A 27,700-nucleotide genomic window follows, 5' to 3' on the forward strand; every position below is an offset into this window, starting at 1 on the left:
GAATCACAAAAGCCGGAGAATAAATAGTTGAAATTGCTAAAAATACTTTAGTGTAAAGAGCGAGGTATTAGGAGGAGGTGAGCCCCTCATATGCGTAATAATTTCTGTTCGTTTTAAGTTTTAATGCTGCTCCTTGCTTCCAGTTGAAAAAAAAACTTTTTCATATTTAATTTTTTCATTGTTTTGTTTTTAAATAATGCTAGAAATTTCTGCGCTCCCTTCATGGAAATTTTCTTCCCCCATGACAAATTCGTCGGTGAAAAGTTCCCCCAACATATCCCCCTCTTCTCAACCCCTCCCCAACCAAAAAATCCCCCTGAAAACGTCTGTACACTTCCCAATAACCATTACTATATGTAAACACTGGTCAAAGTTTGTAACTTGTAGCCCCTCTCAAGGGGACTGTGGGGGAGTAAGTCATCCCCAAAGACATAGTTACAAGGTTTTTAGACTACGTTGAATAAAATGGCTATCTCAGAATTTTGATCCGTTGACTTTGGGAAAGTAATTCACCCTGTTTTCTAAAATAAGGCAAATTTTCTCAGGCTCATAACTTTTAATGGGTAAGACTAAACTTGATGAAACTATATATTTAAAATCAGCATTAAAATGTGATTCTTTTGATGTAGCTATTGGTATCAAAATTTCATTTTTTAGAGTTTTGGTTACTATTGAGCCGGGTCGCTCCTTACTACAGTTCGTTACCACGAACTGTTTGGTAGTAATCCTGTAGAGGTTACTCTATCAAAGACATCCGTTGATTCTTTTAAGCAACGGTTTAACTAATATATAAAAATCTACTTATTGAACAGAATAAAGGACTAATGGTTTATCTCCTCCTAATCTGGGCTATTGAGAGCCAAGACTGAAACCCAGAGACACATTGATTTGCACCCCATCTTTACTTCGCGCTCTTTATTTAGCAGTGCAGATCCTAAGTAATGGATGATGACAAGTTACTGTAGTTCATGATCTGTAATTAAAACGGTTGTCTGTTTCCACTTGCAGATAATCAGCTTCGTTTGAATGAGGTAAACGGTATCTATACGGACTATTGTAATTAAATATTTAATTTATAGAAGTGGTTAAGTTCGTTCAGGTATTTAATATAATGCGTTCTCAGCGGCGTACTTTCATAATTCTCTGTCGCATTTCCCTCAATTTTTTTACTAAAATATTATGTTTTCATGATATTTTGGTATATTTCATTACGATTAACCTAACTTCACTTCTTTAGTATGGTCTAAGTACCAATTCATTCTACCATATTGACAGGTCCATTCTAACCTTCAATTTTCGATTCAGAAAGCAAAACAAATTCTATAAGCGAAAAAGTGTTACAACTATAAATTAAAACAACTATATCTCATTGGAATTAAACTATAAAAAAACAATTAAACCTGTAACATAAATATCAACATTGAAAAATATGTCGCATCAGGCAGGTGTCGCCCTCCCCCCAATGACCGTGCCTCTGGAAATATCTTGCATAAAACTTCCCATGAAGATCCTCAATAGATAAGTTATGACAGAGCATGATGTATTAGGGTCTGACGTTCCATGAGCTCCACTAAATAGTGACATTTTAAAGGAATAGTGACCCATTTACAGGACGGCCAGGGTTACCACCTATTTATTTATCCAGATAAACTGATTTTTTCCACAACATTCACAATAGGCTACTTGCAAAGAACCTGATTCTTTTAAATTTTTGTATATTTTATAAAACATTGTACATTTTATATTTAGTTTTTGCATATTATACATTTTTTGTCCCACTTTAGAAGAATTTTAGTGGTGTTAAAAATTTTCGTGAGTGATAAACTTGGCGAAAATCCCGTAATATTTGAACTTTGTTCATTTTCATTCATCAAAAGACTCTGACTCTGAATCAAAGACTGGCTGTGGCCCCATTAAATAGCTCCATTTTTCTCATATACCTTTTCTATAAAATTTTTCAACTGGTTCTAAAACAGGCTGGGTTGAAGCTCCGCTAAGTCACTGCATTTTTTTTTTTAATTAGAATTTCTAAACAAGTATTGCTTAGGCCTTTAAAATTTGCAGGAAGAAATTTCTTAGCCCGGATAAGTAGCGACTATCCTTCATGAGAAAGCAGATAAGGCTAGGAATAAGTGACGATGAAAAGGTGACGTTGGGTAACGAAAAGATTGATCAGGCGGACAGTTTTACTTGAATTGGTAGTATTACTAGTAAAGACGGTGGGAGGAGTGAAGATGTTAAAAGTAGAATCGCCAAGGCTCAGGTTGTTTTTTTCACAGTTAAAAAAAAATTGTAAGAATAAGAAGTCTGAAAACTAAGATTAGAATATTGGAAGCTACAGTGATGACAGTGGTCAAATATGGCTCTGAAGCATGGGCGCTCCGAAAAGTTGATGAAGACTTGCTAGATGTTTTCGAGAGAAATTGCATACAGATTGTTCCGGGTAGGCAGCTAACTGACCGTATTTCAAATAGTAGGCTGTGCGAAAAGTCCAGTTTCAATTCCGCTTTCAAGGGCTATAATTAGAAAAAGGTTGAGAGGGCTAGGAGCACGTCCTACGGATGATGGGTGACAGATTGCCGAAGATTGTCCTTTTCGGCCAACCATTTAGGGCTAACCGGAAAGCAGGTCGTCTGCAGTTGGGGTGGGAGGATGTCATAAGAAAGATTTAAAGGAAACGGGAACTTCCTGGGAGGGTTTAAAGAGGGAGGCTTTGGATAGATTGCAATGGAGGGGGAGCATGAGTAGCTGTGTTGGCCTTAGGCAGCTTGGTGCTGCAGTGTGCTGTTAGCAGTAATGTTTCTGTGTTTCGGAGCGCCCCTGCCTATTGCGTATGTTTGATCGCCATTTTGCATTTGTCTCTTATATCAATTATTGAATACCAGACGTAAGTGCCTTTCATTTTTTTCTTTGCATAAAATTTAGCCATTTTTTGTCTTTTTATAGAATTTTATGTTTTTTTCTTCTAACTACATGGAGGAGCTCGAAAACTGCTGCAAATTATAAGACTAAATTCCTTATCAAAACTCCCGATCAATAATGCAATGGTTGTCTTTCAACTTCTTGACGTTCTACATAGTAGAACGTCATATTGCGTCATATTGCAACGTCGTAGTAGAACGTCATATCATTTTCATATTGCTTACATAGTTTTGATTGTTACACCCTCGTAAAAAAGCAATGGGTCTCGCCTCAAGTCTGCACTAAGCTTCGGGTGGCTTACAACCCGACGGCAAGAAGTCCTCTGGAAATTCCATTGAATAGGCATGAGTAAGATAAACTTTAACCAAAGCAGTTTCCCAATAATGGGAACAGATTTACAAAACTATCGTCAATCGTAGATTTGAACCCATGGCTTTCTAACTCTTTGCCTTCTTCACTGACTCAGAGCGCCACTTGTAAGGATACACACTAACTGTGCATTAACTTTTACTTAGTAATTACACAGTTTTGACAGTTAGTGGATTGCAATCCAAATGGTTAGTACGGCTTTTTTATGGATCAGTTTGGCATCTTAACCACTGTATAAAATAAAACTTACTCTTCATATTCGGTCTCCTGCTGTATACTTTTAGAAATAACAACCAAACTTTGCAATCCTTTAACCCATTGTTGAACAGTTTCCACATCTTCTCCAATAAGGTCAAGTGTTTCCACGTCATAGCCTGATTCACCGTACACAATAGAAAAGCACAAATTTTCAGCTATTCCAGTATCATTTTTTCCTGAGCTTATTATTTCATTGAACATGTCAGTCTTCCAGCCACATAAAACTTCAAGAATTGTTGTGACATCAACTGAAACCAAATGAAGCAAAAATATACTATAATTTAATAAAACATAAAAATAAGATAACAATTAAAAAGATAGCAATCAATTAGTGATAAGTATTCGTAACAACTAGCCAATCATGTTGTGTTATAGAACGGGTAGCTGAAGCCAAAATTTCTGAAATGGGGTTGACTTTTTATATATATATATATATATATATATATATATATATATATATATATATATATATATATATATATATATATATATATATATATATATATATATATATATATATATATATATATATATATATATATATAGTTGTCTTTGTGTGTGTGCGTCGAGTGACGTCATGTTTGTGTGTCGACTGACGTCATGTTTGTCGACTGACGTCATTATAAGGATTGAGCTGTATGTGTCATGAAGTTGTTTGTCGACTGACGTCATGTTTGTCAACTGATGAAATTACATACCGGGACACAAATGACGACCGGGACACAGGGAATATAAATGATGACCGGGAATCTCAAAGAGAAATTACAGACTGGGACACCCGGACACAAATCACGACCGGGATACAGGGAATATAAATGACGACCGGGACACAGGAACACAACTACAACGGGGACGCCGGGGGCACATGCGGGATATATAAATGACGACCGGGACACAGGGATTGTTCGAATAGAAATTACAGACCGGGACACCGGGACACAAATGACGACCGAGACACAGGGAATATAAATGACGACCGGGACGCTCAAAGAGAAATTACAAACCGGGACACCGGGACACAAATGACGACCGGGACACAGGGAATATAAATTACGACTGGGACACAGGGACACATCATTAGAATAATGAGGTATAGATCTGAATACGGATTGTTTTTCCACTGGATAATTATATGTTGCATGTTCAAGAGTCAGTAAACCTGACAATCTATTTATATGACACAGGGACACAACTACAATGGCACGTAACTAATATGGCGCGTAACGCCTTACGCGCGCGGGGGGGATTGGGGGGCGCGAAGGGCCCCACCAACTAGGTGTTGGGTTGGCGTGAAGCGCCACCCCAACAGCTAGTATATATATATATATATATATATATATATATATATATATATATATATATATATATATATATATATATATATATATATATATATATATATATATATATATATCTTATGTAGTTAGTTTTAGATTTTTTTTTTATGCACATCCTATTTGCAAACGAAAGACTCAATAAATAGGCCCAGTGGTAGCTGATTCAACAGTCGTTTGCAAGTAGGGAATTTCATTGAAAGAGTTCAGTTTACATATGTGTGTTATCTTGTTTGGATACTTGTCCCACTTCCTTAGGGTAGTTTTGTACAATCTTAACTAACAATATTAGTTTAATATGCCGAGAAAAAAAGAGGACATAAAAGTCACAACAATCACACAAATAAACATTTTAATCATGGAAAAGTACACATCTAAATTATAACCAAATTAAAGTTCCCTTCCCTTCGAAAATTCTGATATGTTCAAAAAAATAATGCTTTAAGACTAGGAAAAATTACCTGAACACCCTGTGTCTGATGAATTTTTGGCTTTGGTCGTACTTTTGGTCAAAAATATTAAATGAAATGGCAATAAGAAGGGGCAAGAAGCACGGCAAAGCTTTATATATTAAATATCTTACATATTTAAACATTTAAACAAAAAAAACATAATAAAAATAATATAAAATAAAATGTGTAATATGATAAAAAAAATATATAATGCATAAAAACTAAATATAAAATATATAATATTTTATAAAATATATAAAAATTAAAAAAAATAAATTCAGGTTCTTCGAAAAGAGCCTACTTTTAATGCCGTGGAAAAAATCAGTTTATCTGGATAAATATAATAGGTAGTATTTATAAAAAAACATTCGATACTTTATGTATAATTATTAAATATCTCAAAAACTGTTATATGTACATACTATATATAAATATGTCAAAATATCATCACCTTAAATTTGTTGGCTTCGCATTGCATCAATATCAGGGGATAATGTGCAAAGATGTACTGGCGCGTGAAGCCAGGTAGCCAGAGACAAATCTCTGGCAAGGGCTCAAGTGGGACCTGAGGCAGCTATAGGCTATACTTTCAAAAGGCAGAGGAGATGTTTGGATTCTACAGGGTCATATACTACTATGACTGATATTTGGCACTTTTTAGCAATATAATGAGCAACTTTCATTCGATTATTAATTAAATTAAAAAAAGAAGTTTTTTACATTAAAAGTAAGGAGCAATATTAACACTTAAAGCGAACAGAAATTATTACCTATATGAAGTTGGTTGCCTCCTCCTCAAAATCTCGCTGTTTACGCTAAAGTTTTTAGTGCTTTTGAAAAAAGTTTCTTATTGTCCCAATTAAATGGCCCTTGTGTTTCGGGAGTCGTTCTTAAAGAATTGGGACATAATTCAAACTGTAAAGTAAAACGTAAAGAGTGAGGTGTTGAGGAGGAGGAAAACCCTTTCATGTACGTTATAATTTCTGTTCGTTATAAGCTTTGATGTTGCTCCTTACTTTCAGTTGAAATACTTGTTTTATTTATTAAATTTCTGTTCGTTTTTTTTAAATAATCACAGGAAATCTGGCCCACTTCCACGGATAAATACCCTCCCTACGGATATATCCTCTAGACAATTCAATCCCGTCGAAAATCTACCAAGAGAATTCAGCCTTAACAACTCCACGCGTAAAATTAAGACGGAAAAGAGAAAGCAAGATATATAAAAACAAATTTGTATAGAATTCTGTCAAATCCCCCGGTGTATAATTTTCTCTGACATGTTCATCCCGTGGAAGCTTCTCTCCCCATAGAAAGTTCCCCCGTGAAAAAAGGCTTTTACCTCCCCCAGGAAAATACCCCGCTGTAGAAAATAGCCCCCGTGGAAAATAGTCCCTGTTTCTTCATTTGAAGAAACAAATGAAGAAACCGGTTTGTTCTCGAGTTTTACACATCCTAAACTTGAGTGAGTGGCGTATAATAAACAAGTACGCGAATTTTTCATGGAGAGAGAGAGAGAGAGTCGGATTTCCAGGTACTATTTAAAAACGATGAGAAATTAAATTTTAAACAAACAAGTTCTTCAAATGAAAGTAAGGAGTAACATCAAAACTTAAAACGAATAAAAATTGTTACGTATATGAAAGGAGTTGCCCCTTCCACAAGATCTTGCTCTTTACGCTAACGTTTTGACTTTTTGTCCTAATTCTTTAAGAACTATTCCTCAAACACAACGGCCATTTAATTAGAAAAATAAGCTTTGATTTTAAATTCTGAAAAAAAACCTTAGCGTAAAGATTGAGGTCTTGAGGAGGAGGCAACCCCTTTCATAAAGCCCAAATTATATATTTCCCATCGATTCAGCCACTTGTCTTTGTCTCGTCTCACCTTAAGCTGAAAGAAACTGACGAAGAAGCCGGTTTGTTCTCGAGTTTTACACAGCGTAAACTTCAGTGAGTGGCGTATAATACACAAGTAACAAAATTCTTTCCCCCTACGGAAAATACAAAAAAAACTGATATAAAATCCTCAAATTTCGAAAGCCATAGTTTCCATGGGGTTTTCATCCATGGGGGGGGATATTTCCCGTGGTGTATTTTTCAGTGAGGTATTTTCCCCGGGGACATTCTCCACGGGGGTATTCTCCACGAGGGTATTCTCCACGGGGGGTATTCTCCACGGGGGCATTCTCCACGGGGGTATTTTTCAGGGGGTTATATTTCAGGGAGTTATTATTTTATCAAAAGGCATAGTTATTAGGCCTTTCAACTATAATAAACAAAATGGCTATCTACAAATTTTAGTTAGATATTTTTGGGAAAAAGGGGTGGGGAAGGGGACCTATTTTTCCTCCAATCTTCACACGTATCAGTGATATTCTTCTGGTAAAAAATACAAAAATTCTACATTTTTGCAGATAGAAACTTGAAACCTCTACAATATTTTTCATTAAGATTCTGTGATCATTAGGGGATGTTTCCATCTTTTTCGAAAGTAAGGCAAATTCTCTTAGGCTCGTAATCTTTGATGGCTATAAATAAACTTAACAAAACTTATATATTTGAAATCATATGCGTGTGTTTAAAAACCAGTGGTCATGTACACAGAAAAGAAAAAGAGAAAAAAAGACAAAGAAATATATATATATATATATATATATATATATATATATATATATATATATATATATATATATATATATATATATATATATATATATATATATATATATATATATATATATATATATATATATATATATATATATATATATATATATAGTAAATCAGAAAATAGCATTCAACATTTTGAATCATAACTTCCGTGCCACTAACACATAGTTTATAAAACCATCAACCACAATAATTAGTTCCCTAGAAGTGGTCTCAAAGATGCCTGGGAGTCGTGGTGCATCCCCACCCCCAAAAATCCATTTCTTAAATTCTCCAAACTTTTGCAATTACTCATAAAATGTTCCAGATTATCCCCTACTCCCCACAAAAGGGGCAGGCAAACTTACCTCCCGGGCCATCAACATCATAAGGATTCCATTTTCCCCTTCACAGCAGCACACAATTTACCCGCACCTGTAGCCAACATTTCATTGTTCTCCGCGGTAGGTTCAGTCTCAAGTAAACCTCATCTCCATACGTTACTTTAATCTGCTTATAAAATCTTAAGAGTAACTGAATTCCCCATATCCGCAAGCCAAACCTGGATTACGTGGTCCCTAATCCGTGAATCCAGCAATTTAAGGAAACCATCAGGTTTGCAATCGGGACCCTGATCTTCATTCCATGCCCATGAGAAATCAATTTTATCCACCAGGGCTTCATATTGTTTTGGTCATGTTACCTTTCTAGAAGATTTCAACATGTCGTTATAAGCCGCCTTCGCTAGACGGCTATCTGGCCAATGTAATACCTGAAGTTTGGTTAACCCAGGTCATCTCTAAGAACTAAACTACTAAAATTATTATTCAATCCAACTACTATTTTAAAATACGTATACTTTAGAGACTCTAATGGTCTCAATATAGTGCTCCCCCCCACAACTTGCCCCCACCTGGCCAATGTAATACCTGAAGTTTGGTTAACCCAGGTCATATCTAAGAACCAAACTACTAAAATTATTATTCAATCCAACTACTATTTTAAAATACGTATACTGTAGAGACTCTAATGGCCTCACTATAGTGCCCCCCCCCACAACTTGCAGCCATAATGGGCAACTGGTATAACCTTAGTCATAAAGAGGTGCTTATGCCATCTTCACATTCTTAGTTCCCATTATGTGTTTTTGCCGGAGTAGTGCACCTGCAGCTGCCTTTCCACGAGAAACTATCAACTTAATGTGTTCGGTCCAATTCCGATTTGCTGCGAACACGTATCCCGAATACTTATATCTGGTGGCTACCTTTATTGACTCACCTTTTTAAATAAATGAAAAATTATGTTGTCCATTGGGTTTATCACAAGGAAAGATGGTAATCTCCGTCTTGGATGCGGTTAGCTTAAATTTTTCCGTTTCTAAGTAAGCTTCAGCTAAATCCAGGAGAGTTTGAAGCTCCTCGGCGGACTTAGCCACCAAGGCCGGGCCATCAACAAACAGTAAACAAGAAAATAGAGCGTCCGTAAGTGAGAGGGCCGGGGCCAACCGCTGTTACTCAGTCAAATCATTAACGTATAAAGGAAAGAGCTTTGGTGAAACTGTGCCTGCTTGACGGACTCCTTTAAAGTTTCTGAATGGCCTAGACACTCCTTGTTTAGCAATGATATCTATAGGTAAAGTAATCTCATACATGGTAATTAACAATTTGATAAATAGATAAGCCCTATCTTAACTAGATAATAAAATAAAATCGGCCTATCAATGCTATCAAATGCTTTCTCAATGTCAAGGAAAGCGACATAGAGCTTACCCTTCCCTTTAATATTTCCCCATGAGAGCTTGAAGTATGAAAACCCGGTCTGTTGTTGAGTACCCCTTACCAAATGTTCCTTGTGTCTCGCTTATAATATTTGCCCTATCAATGGAAAATTTATACTGAAATTAAAAGAGCCATCTGCGAATTCATATGGAATCAGATACTTTTACCGATAGCCAGCACTGATGAAGTTGATCAGATTCATAGAATTCAGATTCAGAAGTTGATCAGATTCATATGGAATTTGATACTTTTACCGATAGCCAGCACCGATAAAGTTGAAGCACTGCAGCCAAAATAAATCCACTGATTACTTTCGTCAGACTAAACCAGACATCTGATTCACGTAGAAATAAAACAAAAAAATGTTTCAAACAAATAAAATATAAGCCCATAGAAAACTAGGATACTTACTTGAAGGGTCAATACCAGTGCATGGATTCTTTCTTGAGGGTTCATACCGAAGTAGAGGTTGATTTGCATCGAGCCAAAATTTTCTACGGTAAAATTTTGACGGACCTTTCACTTTCCAAAAATGTGCACCACGTTTTAGCGGATTGATGTCGCCTCCAGAAGACCTGATTTTTTCAACAACCTCTAAAAAAAACTTACTTGTCTTAGTAACCATGTTAACTTGTCATTGCTAAATGAACGACTAAAGCATGTCTTTATTCACCTGATCAGTAAAATATGAAGGTAGAATAGTAACAAAATAGTTATGCTGGTCCTAAGGCAAATTAAATAATTAGGATAACTTTTTTAAAGCACTTCAGGTTAGACGTCTTTTTAGTTGTGTTTTAGTCTTGTAGAAGTCTTTTTAGTTGTGTTTTAGTTATGTTTTAGACTTTTTAGTTATGTTTTAGTGTAGAAGTATATTTAGTTGTGTTTTAGCCTTGTAGAAATCTTTTTAGTTGTGTTTTAGTCTTGTAGAAGTCTTTTTAGTTGTGTTTTAGTTTTGTAGAAGTAAAAAAAAAAAAAAAATAAGAATGTTTCTTAAAAATTAAACTCGAGTGTGGACGTTTACAGCCTGATTTTCGACTTTTCAAATCCAAGTTTGAATTCTTTTTAACATCTTTCAGGGTTTTCAAATTCAATTATGTCCCAATCATTAACGCACCTCAATTGTATTTTATTTCTGAAATATATAACAATAAATGAGACCCTTTCTATAAAAAGAAGAAGCTTTACTTAGAGACGACAATTTTTGGGGTAGTTTATCAGTGGACCAATTCAAAAAAATACTCAGCGGGGGGATAAATTGTTCAACACTTAGGAGGAGGGGTTAAATTTGATGTATTTTTCAATGAAAATACCAAAATACCATTTTCAATGCCAATGCCTCGAAATAGGTGTTTTTGGGGATCAAAGGGGGAAGGAGCAAAAAATATACGGCACATGCCTCTGGGGTCATATTTAAAAGTAGTATCAAAAAAGTATGTCAAAAGTAGTATCATATCAAGAAGTAGCCGCAAATTTCTCTAAAATATAGAGCAAAAGCAGACAAAGTTTTGCAATGAAAATATCCAAACAAAGAGGCAGACGAACTCAATTTCGATGATTAACAACGTCTTCCTAGTAAAATTTTAGAAAACTCAAGAAGAAAGTCAAACATTTAAAAAAGAATTTCAGAGGCATCTATATACTTGAAGGTGAAAACTGACTCAGAAACCTAGAATTTATTCGCAGAAAAATATTGTGATCAAAAAAGACTTTTTTTAAGAGACATGTTATTTGTCTCTCAATTTTTTTTATTTTTTTTATGCTAAAAATATATCACAGAGGCAAATCAATGAGATTAAAGCATACCTTTACCACGAAACTATAGAAAAGCACGGTCAATTTTTCTATTTTTACATTTACTTGGAAAGCTTGGCATAGTATTTAAGCTTCAACCTGGAAGTGTTTTCCTGTTTGTTATTATATGTGCTAATGAATATTAGATGCATGTAATTAGGTACAGTAATAGACAACCTGAAAAATAATGTTAATAGAATTCTTAAAAGTAAACAACCGAAATTATTTGAAAAAGTGATTTTTCAGTTTTTTGATTGATGTATGCAGAAAACACTTTTGAATTCTGTTTTGGTATTTTGTGAAGATTTTCTTTAATAATTGTTGCTTCTTTTCTTTTTAATTAGATGAACTGTTTTTGTCGTTGATGATTTCCTGGTTAATGTTCCTGACAAGCTTCAGACATATTGGTTTATTTTTAAGCCAAAATATACTAAATGTGATATAATATATATGTATATATAACGTGTTTCATTTTGAATAGCCTTAAAGGATAAATATAATATCATATTTTCTTGCTGAACCTCAATTAAAACATTCAAATACCATCTAAAACATCAGAACAACAAATGTCAGCAGGGAGGGTTTTAAGAAAAACTTCGTCAAAACTTGAAAACAGGTAGGCCTACTTGTTGATTATCCAGAACACACTTATGAATTTTGATATCTAAGATATCAGAAAAAAGGTTTAGCAGTATGGATCTGGAGATAATTAGCTTTGGCTCAGTGGAAAAACTACATTGTAGATATATTTTAATTAAATATTTGATGTATAGAGTTGGGATTATGGTTAGTTTATGTTAGGTATTTAATATAATACGCTCTGGGCGCTCTGCTTTTCACAATACTCTTTTGTAGTTTCCATAATTTTGTTACTAAAATATTGTATTTTTACCGTATTTTGGTATACTTCATTAGGATTATCTAACTTCACTTCTTGGGTGTGTTCTGTATAATTAACAAGTACCGATAACAATTTAAGATTAAATAAAAAAAAAGCTATTTTCTTTTAAATGAAAGTAAGGAGCGACATTAAAACTTAAAACGAACAGAAATTACTCCGTGTATGAAAGGAGCTGTTCCCTTCTCAACACCCCGCTCTTTACGCTAAAGTTTGACTCTTTCTCTCATTTCTACTTTATTAAACCGTAAAAAAATTCTTTTGTTTCGCCTAGTTGTCCTCCAATTTTTCGGTTAATTAAAACGACAACTAGAACTTTTACTTTTTAACGAACATTTTTATTAAAAAGAAATATAGGTAACTTAAGAATTAACTTACGTAGCAAACTTTTATATTCTTGTATTTTTATTATGTATATGAAGAGGTTTGTCCCCGCGTTAATACCTCGCTCTTTACATTAAAGCTTAAGTTTTGTCCCAATTCTTTAAGAATGACCCCTGAATCAGAAAGGCCATAGAATAAATAGTTGCAATGACTAAAAATACTTTAGCATAAAGAGCGAGGTAATTAGGAGGAGAAGAACCCCTCATATGCGTAATAATCTCTGTTCGTTTTAAGTTTTAATGCTACTCCTTACTTTCAATGGAAAAAACTTTTTCATGTTTGTTTTTTCATTGTTTTGTTATAGTAATGCTGGAAAATCCTGCGCCCGCTTCATTGAATTTTTCTTCCCCATGACATATTACTCCAAGGCAAGATCCTCCCACACATTTCCCTCCCCTCAAACTCGCCCCAAACCAAAAAATCCCCCTAAGAACATCTGTACATTTCCCAATAACCATTACTATATGTAAACAATGGTCAAAGTTTGTAACTTGCAGCCCCTCTCCCAGGGACTGTGGGGTAGAAAGTCATCCCCAAAGACACATTTTTTATGGTTTCGACTATGCTGAACAAAATGGCTATCTCAAAATATTGAACCGTTGACTTTGGGAAAAAATGAGCGAGGGAGGGGGCCTAGGTGCCCTCCAATTTTTGATCACTTAAAAGGGGCACTAGAACTTTTCATTTCCGTTTGAATGAGCCATCTTGAGATATTCTAGAACCCCTTGGTCGATACGATGACCCCTGAAAAAGAAAAAAAACAAATAAACACGCACCGATGATCGGTCTTCTGGCAAAAAATACGAAGTTACACATTTTTGTAGATAGGAGCTTGAAACTTTTGCAATAGGGTTCTCTGATACGCTGAATGCGATGATGTAATTTTCGTTAAGATTCTATTACTTTTAGGGGGTTTTCCCCCCTATTTTCCAAAATAAGTCAAATTTTCTCAGGCTCGTAACTTTTGATGACAAAGACCAAATTTGATGAAATATGTATATTTAAAATCAGCATAAAAATCCAATTGTTTTGATGTATCTTTTAGTATCAAAATTCCGTTTTTTAGAGTTTCGTTTACCATTGAGGCGGGTCGCTCCATGCTACAGTTCCTTACCACAAACTGTTTGATAGGTGGACCTACCTTTAAACAAATTATGTTCTGAGGAGAGGTTTAAAGCATAAGATAATAAAAAAAATAGTTCAAGATGACCTATATAACTACATTAGGGTGCATGTCTATTAAGAAGTGCGCAATGTGCCTACCATACATATACGCAATAAGATGGTATTTCAACAAGTAAAGATATTTGTCTTTGACTGATAAGATCGGAAGGGGATTTTTTCTCCTGGAGAACCAGACACCAATAACAATAACGACACCAATATAGAACGGCCAGGCTAGACTGTCACCGTGGATTTATTACCCTAAAAGTTTCGGACAACTTGAAACTTTAGGGGAGGCCTCCACACAAAAATGAATCAGGTATTACTTAATATACTTTCTTTTATGTCTAAAATGTAAGTTCTGAATGAAGATAAGATCAATGCAGTAATCTTGCTTCTATAACAATACAGACACGCAGATATTTACCTTTTTTGTATCCTTAAATTTTTGACAAATCTGGGCTTGACGAAAACAGAGCCACCTAATTTTAAATACAAAGATTCCTAATCCTATTACGGTGATGTGGTACCTTAAAGTCTTGTCCCATCTCGTTCATTATAAAAGTTTTTAGGCAAACTATTCAGAAATTTGTTGGCGGCCTTGATATAACTTATAGAACTTAGATAATAGATTTAAATAAACGAGAGAAAACTAAAAGATGACACTGAATTTCCCAGATATCTTAGAAAAACCACTTAATTTCTTTCAATTTGGACCTGATATAGAGATATTCAGTTTTGATGAGATTTACCGTCTACAGTTTTAACGATACATTCAGTTTTGATGAGATTTACCGTTTAGCATTTATAGTTTTTATGAGATATTCAGTTTTGATGAAATTTACCGTATACCGTTTACAGTATTGATGAGATATTCAGTTTTGATGAGTTTACCAGACCTCTATAAATGTTGTCTTAATGTTTCTTCTGGCACAGAGGGGGAAAGGCCAGGCATGGTATTATGGGCCTTGGGGTATGGTTGGTAACAAGTACTACCAGGAGCTCTGTTTTCACTGAATTTTCGGGAACTGTGAATTTTGTTTGTTCTATTCATTGGAGCAAAATTTTCAAATTTAAGTTCAGGAAAAGTCAATCCCTATAAAAATTTTAGCCTACCTGATCGAAAAATACTGAATATGAATCCAAAGGAATTGTCATTTAGTTGGTCTGGTCGATTTGGTAATTCCTGTGCTGTCACCCGCCTTGATTGACATATTAGCTGAGAAAAGTAAATCAGATTTCAGTGCCTCTAATAATACTCGTAAAGTGGTTCGTAGCTTCCCGCTTAATCAGTTTTCTGCTTGAGAATTCGAATATTGGCATCTAAGCAACATTTAGGGCAAGGGACTTGATTATTTAGTCAAGATTTTCAGTCAATTCATCATCTCCCTTGTAATTTCCTAAAAGTTCCGAATTAATATACTCAGACATTCCCGGGTTACAGCCTTTTGACAACCCGTATACAAATAACGAGATTTGATCTAGTTCAACACTCCCCTAGACATTCTCTGAAAGTCTCATCTGAAAACTCTGTTTTTTGGAAAGTAAATGTCAATTATTCATACCTTTCTCACTAACACTTACTGTATGAAAATAATGAAGGAATTGCCTAACTCAAAGCTCTTGCCCTGAGGTATGTGGGGGGGGGGATCCCCAAAGGTAAAATTACCGAGCCTATATACATATTTTTTATTGTCGCTCCTGGCACAGAGGGGGGAAAGGTGAGGCAGGGTATTATGGGCCTTGGGGGATGGTTGGTAACAAGTACTACCAGGAGCTTTGTTTTCATTAATTTTTAATGGTAATTCCTATACTTAAGTTTTAAATGTACTTTAGCCATAGCAAGCAACAGCTTTGTTTTCACTAATTTTTAATGGTAATTCCTATACTTAAGTTTTAAATGTACTTTAGCCATAGTAAGCAACAGCTTTGTTTTCACTAATTTTTAATGGTAATTCCTATACTTAAGTTTTAAATGTACTTTAGCCATAGCAAGCAACAGCTTTGTTTTCACTAATTCTTAATGGTAATTCCTATACTTAAGTTTTAAATGTACTTTAGCCATAGCAAGCAACAGCTTTGTTTTCACTAATTTTAATGGTAATTCCTATACTTAAGTTTTAAATGTACTTTAGCCATAGCAAGCAACAGCTTTGTTTTCACTAATTTTTAATGGTAATTCCTATACTTAAGTTTTAAATGTACTTTAGCCATAGCAAGCAACGTCTATCAGAGAACACTATTGTGGAGTTCGTGATAGTTTCAGCCACGTAAAAGACCGAATCATGCCGAAATTTCATCTACGTGAGCAATAATACCTGTCTCTACACCAAATTTCTTCAACAAAATTATTATAAAGATTTTATTCAACAAAACTACTGTTCTTCGAAAATTTTGACTGAATAATCAAATTTTGTCCAAAATTTTAACAATCCAATATTTGAATTCTCAAGCAGAGAATTGAAAAAGCGAGAAGCTACCAACCAACTTACAAGAATTAGTACAAACACTATAACTAAAAAATAATAATTTCAAATCTCCATTCTTAGGACCGTGTGGAATTATCAAGAGGGAATATGGGTGGGAATTATAAAGGATGGGATGGATGTGTCAGCTCCTGTATTCTTTTACTACATATTGGGTATAGATATATGTTTCTTAAGTGTTTTTGACATTCGAATTTTCCTGTTTAGGTTAGACCAATGTCGGATTTTCTACAAAATTACCTGAATTTCCTTTTATTTTAGCCGTTTATTCACCTCTAGTTTTCGTCTAGTTATCCCCGGCCCGTATATTTTTCAACATAGTTCAATTTCATAAAATAATTGTCCTAGAAAAATCGACAGGAAACCTCACTTTTTAATTTCATTTTCAATGACAATTTATAAGATTTGTTTATGTTTCCCTAGTTTTCCACTGTATCCTCTTCATGCTCATGAAACATATTCAAACATCAAACAGTTCGTGGTAACGAACTGTAGTAAGGAGCGACCCGGCTCAATAGTAACCAAAACTCTAAAGAATTGAATTTTGATATCAATAGCTACAACAAAAGAATCGCATTTTAATGCTGATTTTAAATATATAAGTTTCATCAAGTTTAGTCCAACCCATCAAAAGTTACGAGCCTGAGAAAATTTGCCTTATTTATGAAAATAGGGGGAAACACCCCCTAAAAGTCGTAGGATCTTAACGAAAATGACACCATCAGATTCAGCGTATCAGAGAACCCTACTGTAGAAGTTTCAAGCTCCTATCTACAAAAATGTGGAATTTTGTATTTTTTGCCAGAAGACAAATCACGGGTGCGTGTTTATTTGTTTGTTTGTTTTTTTTTGTTTTTTTTTTTTTGTTTTTTCCAGGGGTCATCGTATCGACAAGTGGTCCTAGAATGTCGCAAGAGGGCTCATTCTAACGGAAATGAAAAGTTCTAGTGCCCTTTTTAAGTGACCAAAAAATTTGGAGGGCATCTAGGCCCCCTCCCACGCTCATTTTTTTCCCAAAGTCAACGGTTCAAAATTTTGAGATAGCCATTTTGTTCAGCATAGTCGAAAACCATAATAACTATGTCTTTGGGGATGACTTACTCCCCCACAATCCCTGGGGGAGGGGCTGCAAGTTACAAACTTTGACCAGTGTTTACATATAGTAATGGTTATTGGGAAGTGTACAGACGTTTTCAGGGGGATTTTATTTTATTTGGGGGTGGGGCTGAGGAGAGGGGGCTATGTTGGAGGATCTTTCCTTGGAGGAATCTGTCATGGGGGAATAAAAATTCAATGAAAAGGGCGCAGGATTCTCTAGCATTACTATAAGAAAACAATGAAAAATAAACATGAAAACGTTTTTTCAAATGAAAGGAAGAAGTAGCATTGAAACTTAAAACGAACAGAGATTATTACGCATATGAGGGGTTCTAAAAATACTTTAGCATAAAGAGCGAGGTATTTAGGAGGAGATAAAAACCTTGCTCTTTATGCTAAAGTATTTTTAGTAATTTCAACTATTTATTCTACGGCCTTTCTGATTCAGGGGTCATTCTTAAAGAATTGGGACAAAACTTACGATTTAGTGTAAAGAGCGAGGTATTAACGAGGGTACAAACCCCCTCGTATACATAATAAAAATATAAGGTTATGAAAGTTTGTTACGTAAGTTAATTCTTAAGTTACGCATATTTTTTACAAATAAAAACGTTTATAAAACCCGTTAATAAAAACCCCTTATTTCTCAAAATCATCTGATCAAAACTAAGAGAAAGCCATTTAGCCAAAAAAGGAATTAATATGCAAATTTCATTTTAATAATTTATGTGCGGAGAGCCAAAACCAAACATGCATTAATTAAAAAACGTTCAGAAATTAAATAAAAAAAAACTAATTTTTTTAGCTGAAAGTAAGGAGCAACATTAAAACTTAAAACGAACAGAAATTACTCCGTATATGAAATGGGTTGTCCCCTCCACAATCCCTCACTCTTTACGCTAAAGTTTGACTTTTTGCCACAATTCTACTTTTTAAAACAATTAAAAGCTTTAGCGTAAAGAGCGAGGGATTGCGGAGGGGACAACCCATTTCATATACGGAGTAATTTCTGTTCGTTTTAAGTTTTAATGTCGCTCCTTACTTTCAGCTAAAAAAATTAGTTTTTTTTTATTTAATTTCGTGGTAAGGAACTGTAAGCAAGGAGCGGCTTGGTTCATTAGTAACCGAAACTTTACAAAAACGGGATTACCCAGCAAAAGTTACGATCCTGAGAAGATTGGCCTGATTTTTTTAACAGTGGGGGAAACAACTGGTATCCTCTGACAAATTCAAAAAGACCCCAACCCTTTCGAATCCCATTCCGAACACTTTGAACTGGAAACATCTTCAAGATGTTTCCAGATATCTTTAGTTCTTAGGTAATAGGGAATGTTTACTTATGTTAAGGATGAGGCATTTACACGTGACTTATTTTTTTTTCAGGGGCCCCCATGGGGAATACCCGCTTGTAACTGAGGGATAAACAAACACGTGGGTGTTACATAATACTTTAACATATTATTTTCTCAGGGAAAGGCGTTTTCTCAGGGAAAGCCGTTCTTCTCAGGGAACATTTTTTTATCTAAAGATTTTTCCCACATTAGGATTCGAGTGGGATTCCCCCTTAATAGAATGGAGCGCTAACTCTTAAGACCATGAGAGCGTTTCTAATGCCATGATTCAGCTAATACACTTTACATGACAACATACTCCACGCAAGGAGATCTTATTGCAATAATTGACATGCAGAGGGGAGGGGGCAAATGGATAATTAGCATTTAGTTACGCTAGAAGTTTCAAGCTCCTATATACAAAAAAGTGGAATTTTGTATTTTTCGCCAGAAGACAGGTCACGGACGCGTGTTTATTTGTTTTTTTTTTCAGGGGTGATAGTATCGACCCAGTGGTCCTAGAATGTCGCAAGAGGGCTCATTATAACGGAAATTAAAAGTTATAGTGCCCTCTGCATCAAAATTCTGAGATAGCCATTTTATATAGCATAGTCGAAAAACCTAGTAACTATGTCTTTGGGGACGATTTATTCCCCCACAGTCTCCATGGGAGGGGCTGCAAGTCACGATCTCTGACCAGTGTTTACATATAGTAATGGTTATTGGGAAGTGTGCAGACGTTGTCAGGGGGATTTTTTGGGTTGGGGGTGAGGTTGAGGGGAGGGGATTACGTGGGGGGATCTTTCCATGGAGGAATTTGTCATGGGGAAAGAGGATTTCTATAAAAGCGGCACAGGATTTTCTAGAATTATTAAAAAAAAACGAAAATAGCAAAATATTTTTGTTTGTTTTAAGATTGATTTGCATATTAGGCTTAAGTTTTACTCGTTTTAAGACTTATTTATTCATTTATATTAGTACCTGCTGTATGTTTTTTGTTATGATTGTTTATTTAATTTCTGTTTCTTTCGGAATTTATTTATTCTTTAATAATAATTTCTGGTTGTTTTGGTTTTGAGTTATTTTAGGTCTCTATTTCTTCTGATCTAGAGTTTAATATGGCCTTTAGTTTTCTTTTGAGAACTTCTTTTTGGGAAATATTTTAATTAATTATCAAATGAAAACAAATCATGTTCCTTAAAGAGTTACCAAAGGCATTTTGAGTCTTAGCAGGATAAGAAGAAATTTGATGCAACATTTATGTACATATCTCTTAAACCTTTGGTAATTCAATAATAACGAATTTATTATGTTTCTGAGCCAAAATTTTCACTTCACTGGTCACTTCAACTGGTTTACATCATAAAGGTGACTACAACTGCCAAAATCATATGACAATATCAAAGCAACTAAATGTGCATGATTTTGATCATCAATAGTTTCAGATGATGAATTATAATATTAATAGAAAATACTAAATTTTCAACAAAGCAAAATCAACCAAATATGATAAATTGATCGCCACAAAGGCTCTCTGGCCTGTAAAGGAAACTGACAAACATAATTATGAGTCCTTAGTTCGCTATTACTCCTCGAAGCTTTCAGCCTAGCAATTCTACATGCATAAAGAAAATGTGCGTATGATGCCACACTAAACACCGGTAACCTTTTAGTGATTCCACAGAAAATATCCCAGCGAGAATACCTAACGAGTTATTGAGGGAAAACTTCGACTTTACCTATATATTGGAAAAGAACTTTCACTAATTAAAGCTTTCGAATATACAGACCCAAAATGTTTTCAATGACTCTTTAAATTTAATCTTAGGTGTCAGTTTCACGTTAGACGCAAAGTATACGATTGAGCTGGCGAATGAATATTCTTTTAAATGTCAACATCCTTTCAACCTATTATTTAAATATAATTTACCAATGACCTATAACCTTTAGCTCAGGCATTTGCACAAGAATTTTTCTGAAGAGAGAGGTGAGCTATAAAAATAATGCATTTTGATTTTAATAGAGAAAGCAAAAAATCTAAGAAAGTTCAAGCTACAAAGAGACCAGGCCTCTAGCTCCTCCTCCTTCTACTTACGCTTCTGCCTTAGCTAGTCCCTGGTAAGCCTTTTTATTTGTAACTTAAAAATGAAATTGGAGTATGTACCATTATCTTCATTTACCAAACCAGCAAGTCGATAAGCCATACGATGAACGTTCCGTCTACGACTAGTAGACTCCCTTAAAAGCGCTACTCCCACCAATAAGGGGTTAGCACTCTTGCTGTAATCCGACAGGTTGTGAGGTGTTCTGGATCCACTGTCTAAAGTTGACGTAACAGCATTGTGATAGCTGGTATTTAAAATTTCGGGATCTTCCAATTCTGTTTTTTCAGCAATCTTAGACGCTTCATTTTCACATGAACCATTTACACTCTTTGAAATATTTATTTCAAGGCTATTCTCTCCATTTCTCAGGCTGTTGTGCATTCTATTATTTAAATCAGACTGGCTTAGTGAAAATGCAAAAAAAAATAAAAATTAAAAAGCTGTTCCTGTAGCTCCTCTCTAAGCAACTTTATTTGCTCTTCTTCTCAGGTTGTTTCGAATTTTAGTGAATGATTTTCGGTTACAAGTGCATGAAACATTATAAAATACACAAACTTACTTAGAGGGAGGCGGACAAGGAGGTGTGCGGGGGAAAGCCCTTCCCATCTGCATAATCCCAAGTTTTCTCAAGTTTTTGGGTACTTCATATTCAAACTCTTCAAAAAACTGTTTCTGACTATTGCTCCCCCTCCACCCCCAGAAAAAAAGAAAACAGACGGTGTTTCCGATCCCTCTCCGAAGACATTTCTTCTGAAATTCCTCCTAAGGGCCAGACCTGCTTGCGCCTTTTAGGGTCTCTCCGAAGAGATATCTTCTGAAATTCCTCCTAAGGGCCAGACCTGCTTGCGCCTATGAAGGTGAACAGAAAATTTTACCTTTGGCGGTAGAGGTATATTTTTTTATTTTATTTAAAAGATGCATGTTTATAATAAAATGCGAAAAAAACATTCTAAGTTTGCAGATGAAAATTTTTTCTTTGGGACGAAATAATTAATACTCTTAATATTGCCTTATTTTGCGGGGGGCATATTAATTTTTGTTGTGGTGACTTGAATAAGAAGTGCACAAAAACTAAAAAAAATCAGAACTATTCCTCCCCCTTGCTTAGGTTTATTTTTGACTTGAACATGGTTTCTGTAACTCTATTCTATTTAAACTGCAAAAAGCTTGAGACAACACTTACCCTGACAGAGACTACATACACAATGCTTTCCAAGGGGGGGCAAGGGATAGGCTTAATTTGATCCAAATTTTCACATTGATTTGAGTCGGGAGGCGTGCGCTGTGATAAAATTTTCCCCATGCACCTCTAACCCTAAGAACGTCTATGTAGACAACTATTAATAAATCATTGATTATATAATAACCATTCATTTACTTAATGCTTCCATTCCTCTCCAGTTTACCACTTTCCAATTACAATAAGGCTCGGCCTTTTAAAAGTGTATTTCCAAGAGCAAAACCGAAAATATTGAGTTCTTTCTAATAACTTTGGACATCATAGCGCATGGGTGTCGATAGGAGGGAGTCGATAGGAGGCTTGGCTCCCTTGAAATTTGGAATTATAAAGTAATTGGAGGATATCAAAGGAAAGAGAGCAGAATAGAGAAAAACCCTGGAAAAAAATGTGCTGCCCCATTGTTGGCTGCCTGCCATTAGATTTTGACCCTTAAAAGGGAAAATATAAGTTCTAATTTGTGACTGAGTGAGGCCTTTCAAGTTTTCCACAAGCACTTTTTCTATATGATTTCGTTGAGTAGCAAAAAAGAAAAATCAAATTCGAATTCTTCATAGTAATGAATGGTAAATAAATAACAACCCTTGTCAATACAAAATTATAAAAGCCTAAGTAGTGATAATATTCAATCAAAGAATCAGCTTTTTATGTTGATTCTAAATATGTATTTGTTTATTATTAATTAGTGCAGTTATTCGTACACAAGAAAGTTCGTATATATATATATATATATATATATATATATATATATATATATATATATATATATATATATATATATATATATATATATATATATATATATATATATATATATATATATATAATATATATATATATGTATAAACAACAAAAGGAAAACAATTTAATAAGGAGCCCTAATTATATTTAGGGATAATAAGGAGCACTAACATATAAGGATAATAATGGATAATAAGGATTATAATAATGGATAATAAGGATAATAATTATAAGGATAATAAGGAAAATAAGGAGCACTAACATATTTTTTGGTAAAAAAAATATGCCATCAACTTGTTGCTTGCATTGCATGAGCACCCATGAGCTGATATGAAGCCACTATAATCAGAACTGTTTCCCCCGAATGGAATTCTGGGAATATTTGTATGTTCTCCCTGAACGGATAGGTTTTTTGTGTTTTATTATTATTTTTTATTTTCCAGGAGTGATTGTATTTATCTAGTGGTCACTTGGAAAATAAATTAATTTTTTACAGTCATGAAGCATAAAGGTGGTAGTTTTAGGCATAAAAAATTAAATTAAAAATTTTGAATAAAAAATTTTTATTTTATTTTCTGAATTTTAGTTTTGATGTTTTGCTTTGAACAAACTACTTTGATAATACATTACTTTTTATAAACACTGAGTCTAAAGGCATTAAAGATTTTGGTGTGTGATAACCAAGTTCAAAAATGTCGAAATTGTTAAAAAATATCAGTCCAACGCTTCGGCATTGCTCTAGAGAACTGAATGCTTGGAGTTTATATCTTATTTTTTGTAAGTAGGCTATCGTTTTGTGTATTTTTTTGTAATTACTTACTTTTTTCATTTTCATATACTTTTACTTTACTTGACATACTTTTCCCATTGCCTTTAGAGAATGTTTGTCTCTAAGCCTCATTAAAAAAAAAAAACAACAAAAAACACGCTTTTCGGGGAAACTCCCCTTCTATATGTAATAATTTACGTTCGTTTTCAGTTTTAATGTTACTCCTTACCTTCAGTTGAAAAAACTTGTTGTTTTTTATTTTCTGATCGTTTTTTAAATAACGCCAGGATACCTGGCTCCAATTCCACAGAAATATGACGTTAGCCCTCTACTGACGTTCTAGACCCACTGGGTCGATACGATCACCCCTAGGGAAAAAATAAACACATATCCGTGACATCTTGAGGCAAAATAAACACATAACACATATCTTGAGGCAAAATTACAAAATTACACATTTTTATAGATTTGAGCTTGAAACTACTATAGTAGAGTTCTTTGATACGCTGAATCTGATGGGGTGATTTTCATTAAAATTCTACGACTTCAAAGGGGCCTTTGCCACTTTTTTTTGAAAATCAGACACATTTTCTCAGGCTCCTAACTTTTGATGGGTAAGAATAAACTTGATGAAACTTATCTATTTGGAATCCGCATAATAAGCCGATTCTTTTAATATATCTTATTGGTATTAAGATTCCGTTTTTTGGAGTTTCGGTTACTATTAAGCCGGAGCATTCCTTGCTTACAGTTCATTGTAACGAATTGTTTGATCAAACAGTTCGTGGTAACGAACTGTAGTAAGCAGCGACCCGGCTCAATAGTAACCAAAACTCTAAAAAATGAAATTTTGATACCAATACCTACATCAAAAGAATCGCATTTTAATGCTGATTTTAAATATATAAGTTTCATCAAGTTTAGTCTTACCCATCAAAAGTTACGAGCCTGAGAAAATTTGCGTTATTTTAGAAAATAGGGGGAAACGCCCCCTAGAAGTCATAGAATCTTGACGAAATCACACCATCAGATTCAGCGTATCAGAGAACCCTACTGTAGAAGTTTCAAGCTCCTATCTACAAAAATGTGGAATTTTGTATTTTTTGCCAGAAGGCAGATCACGGATGCGTGTTTATTTGTTTTTTTGTTTTTTTTCCCCAGGGGTGATCGTATCGACCCAGTTGTCCTAGAATGTTGCAAGAGGGCTCATTCTAACGGAAATGAAAAGTTCTAGTGCCCTTTTTAAGTGACCAAAAAAATTGGAGGGCACCTAGGCCTCCTCCCACGCTAATTATTTTACCAAAGTCAACGGATCAAAATTCTGAGATAGCCATTTTATTCAGCGTAGTCGAAAAACCTTATAACTATGTCTTTGGGGACGACTTACTCCCCCACAGTCCCCGTGGGAGGGGCAACAAGTTACAAACTTTGACCAGTGCTTACATATTGTAATGGTTATTGGGAAGTGTACAGGCGTTTTCAGGAGGATTTTTTTGGTTGGGGGAGGGGTTGGGAAGAGGGAGATATTCTGCGGGAACTTTCCATCGATAATTTGTCATGGGGGAAGAAAATCTCCATGAAGGGAGCGCAGGATTTACTAGCATTATTTAGAAAAAAAAACAATGAAAAAATAAATATGAAAAAGTTCTTTCAGCTGGAAGTAAGGAGCAGCATTAAAACTTAAAACAAACAGAAATTATTACCCATCTGAGGGGCTCACCTCCTCCTGATACCTCGCTCTTTACGCTAAAGTATTTTTAGTAATTTCGACTATTTATTCTACGGCTTTTGTGATTCTGGGGTCATTCTTAATGAATTGGGACAAAATTTAAGCTTTAGTGTAAAGAGCGAGGATCTGACAAGGGGGCGAACCCCCTCATATATGTAATAAAAATATGAGAATACAAAAGTTCTTTACGTTAGCTAATTTATAAGTTACGTAAATCTTTTACTAATAAAAATATTCGTAAAAAATTAAAAATTCTAGTTGCCTTTTTAATTAACCAAAAAATCGGAGGGCAACTAGGCTTCCTCCCCCCGCTCTTTTTTTCTCAAAATCATTCGATCAAAATTATGAGAAAGCCATTTAGCCAAAAAAAAACCAATTTTGTTTTAATTATTCCTCTGCGGAGAGCCAAAATCAAAACATGCATTGATTCAAAAACGTTCAGAAATTAAATAAAAAAAACAAGTTTTTTTAACTGAAAGTAAGGGGCGACATTAAAACTTAAAACGACCAGAAATTACTTCGTATATGAAAGAGACTGCTTCCTCATCAACGCCCCGCTCTTTACGCTAAAGTTTTTTACTGTTTTAAAAAGAAGAATTGAGAGAAAGAGTCAAACTTTAGCGTAAAGAGCGAGGCGTTGATGACGAAGCAGCCTCTTTCATATACGAAGTAATTTCTGGTCGTTTTAAGTTTTAATGTCGCTCCTTACTTTCAGTTAAAAAAAAACTTGTTTTTTTATTTAATTACACATCAAAATCCACACAGAGATCATTTAAAATTATTCGTTTTTTCTGCGTTACCAAAAATATTGCATTCATAAAACTTTAGTTTCATGAAATTTAATTAATCAAATAGAATAGGTTTCTCAAGTAAAGTAAGGAGCGAATTAAAAACTTAAAACAAATATAAATTAATCTCTATATAAAGAGGACTGCCCTCTTCTCAGCACTTTGCTGATTAAACAAAAAGTTTTCTAGTGCTTTAAAGAATCCTTTTTTTTTCCAATTGCTTATTTTCTTAAGAAGTTTGTAAAAAAAAGGGCCAAACTTCACAGTAAGGAACTAAGGAGGAGACAGCCCCCTTCATATGAAGATTAATCTGTTCAAATGTATTTCAAATGTGTTCTTTGCTTTCAGTTGAAAAGTTTTTTTTTTAATCTAATTTCTTATTGTTACCCAAATCATACCCATGCCTAACCAAGATAAAATTTGAGGTACCGGTCCCTTAAATACCTGGTTAGTTGCTTTTAAAATATGTAAATCAATAAGGGTACATTGATTAGTACCGTCCTACGTTTAAATTTGCCATTTAAATTTTGGAAAAAAATTTGAATATACTTAAAAAAATACCGATGCTTAGTAATTTTGGTAAAGCGCCCTTGTTAATATTACTACTAAAGAATTTTGGTTGGATGAAAAGGAGTATTATTTGTATGGATGGAAATTCTATGAGACTTTTGATCTTCTACAGAACTGAAGCCATCACAAAGGAACTGAAGCCTCTACAATACGATTTTCTTACCGATAAACACATAATTGTTTGTTACATATAATTGTTTAAATACATAAGAGTACTTCAACTGAACAATTAAACATGCATCGACGATGTTTCTTCTGAAAAAAAAAACAAATTCCACATTTTGAAGATAGGAGCTTTAAACCTCTACGGTAGGGTTATCTGATATCATGTATCTAATAAAGGGTTTCAATAAGGTCGCTTGCTTTTTTAGTGATGCTTCCCCTTTCTCTAATCTCATGCATATTTTCTCACATCGTCGGCTTTGGGTGGGTAACAATATACTGAAGAATTTTAAACAATTAGAATCAACATAAAAAGCCAATACTGCCCGTTTAGCAATTGTCATGAGAATTCCATGTTTAGTTTTGGTGAATATTGGTCCAAGTCACTTTTTACTTCCAGTTTGTTATCACAAACTATTTCATAAGATTTTTTTGTGACGAAATTTCTTTTGAATCTCTTCATTTTATTCAGTTGAATAGGACAATAAAAAGGAAGAGGGTTAATTTGGCAGCTGATTAGTAAATTTAAATTCCGTTTTTCTTCCGCTATTATATAATTTTTTAAATGTCTAATAAGTGATTTAAGTTCGAAGAGGAGAATTGTCTTGTTATGAAAGAGGTAGATTTTACAAGACCGTAATAAAATCAAAACGTGGTATCTATTCAGGCCGGATGATTTTAGT

General features: G+C 34.4%; 1 protein-coding gene across 4 annotated transcripts in view; it reads right to left on the minus strand.

Annotated features, from left to right (window-relative positions):
- Positions 1-27,700, minus strand: part of LOC136035553 (1-phosphatidylinositol 4,5-bisphosphate phosphodiesterase delta-4-like) — an 84,443-nt gene that overhangs the window by 19,330 nt on the left and 37,413 nt on the right. For 3 of the 4 annotated variants that reach the window (XM_065717414.1, XM_065717417.1, XM_065717416.1), the window contains exons 2-3: positions 10,176-10,358; positions 3,542-3,797 (exon numbers count right to left, since the gene is read on the minus strand). In XM_065717414.1, the coding sequence (XP_065573486.1) occupies positions 3,542-3,797; positions 10,176-10,358 (439 nt within the window). Of the gene's footprint in view, positions 1-3,541; positions 3,798-10,175; positions 10,359-21,080; positions 21,421-27,700 lie in introns of those variants that run through there. The other variant, XM_065717415.1, reaches the window with a different exon arrangement.

This window comes from Artemia franciscana, chromosome 14, assembly GCF_032884065.1.
Source record: "Artemia franciscana chromosome 14, ASM3288406v1, whole genome shotgun sequence".
NCBI classification, from domain to species: Eukaryota; Metazoa; Arthropoda; class Branchiopoda; order Anostraca; family Artemiidae; genus Artemia; species Artemia franciscana.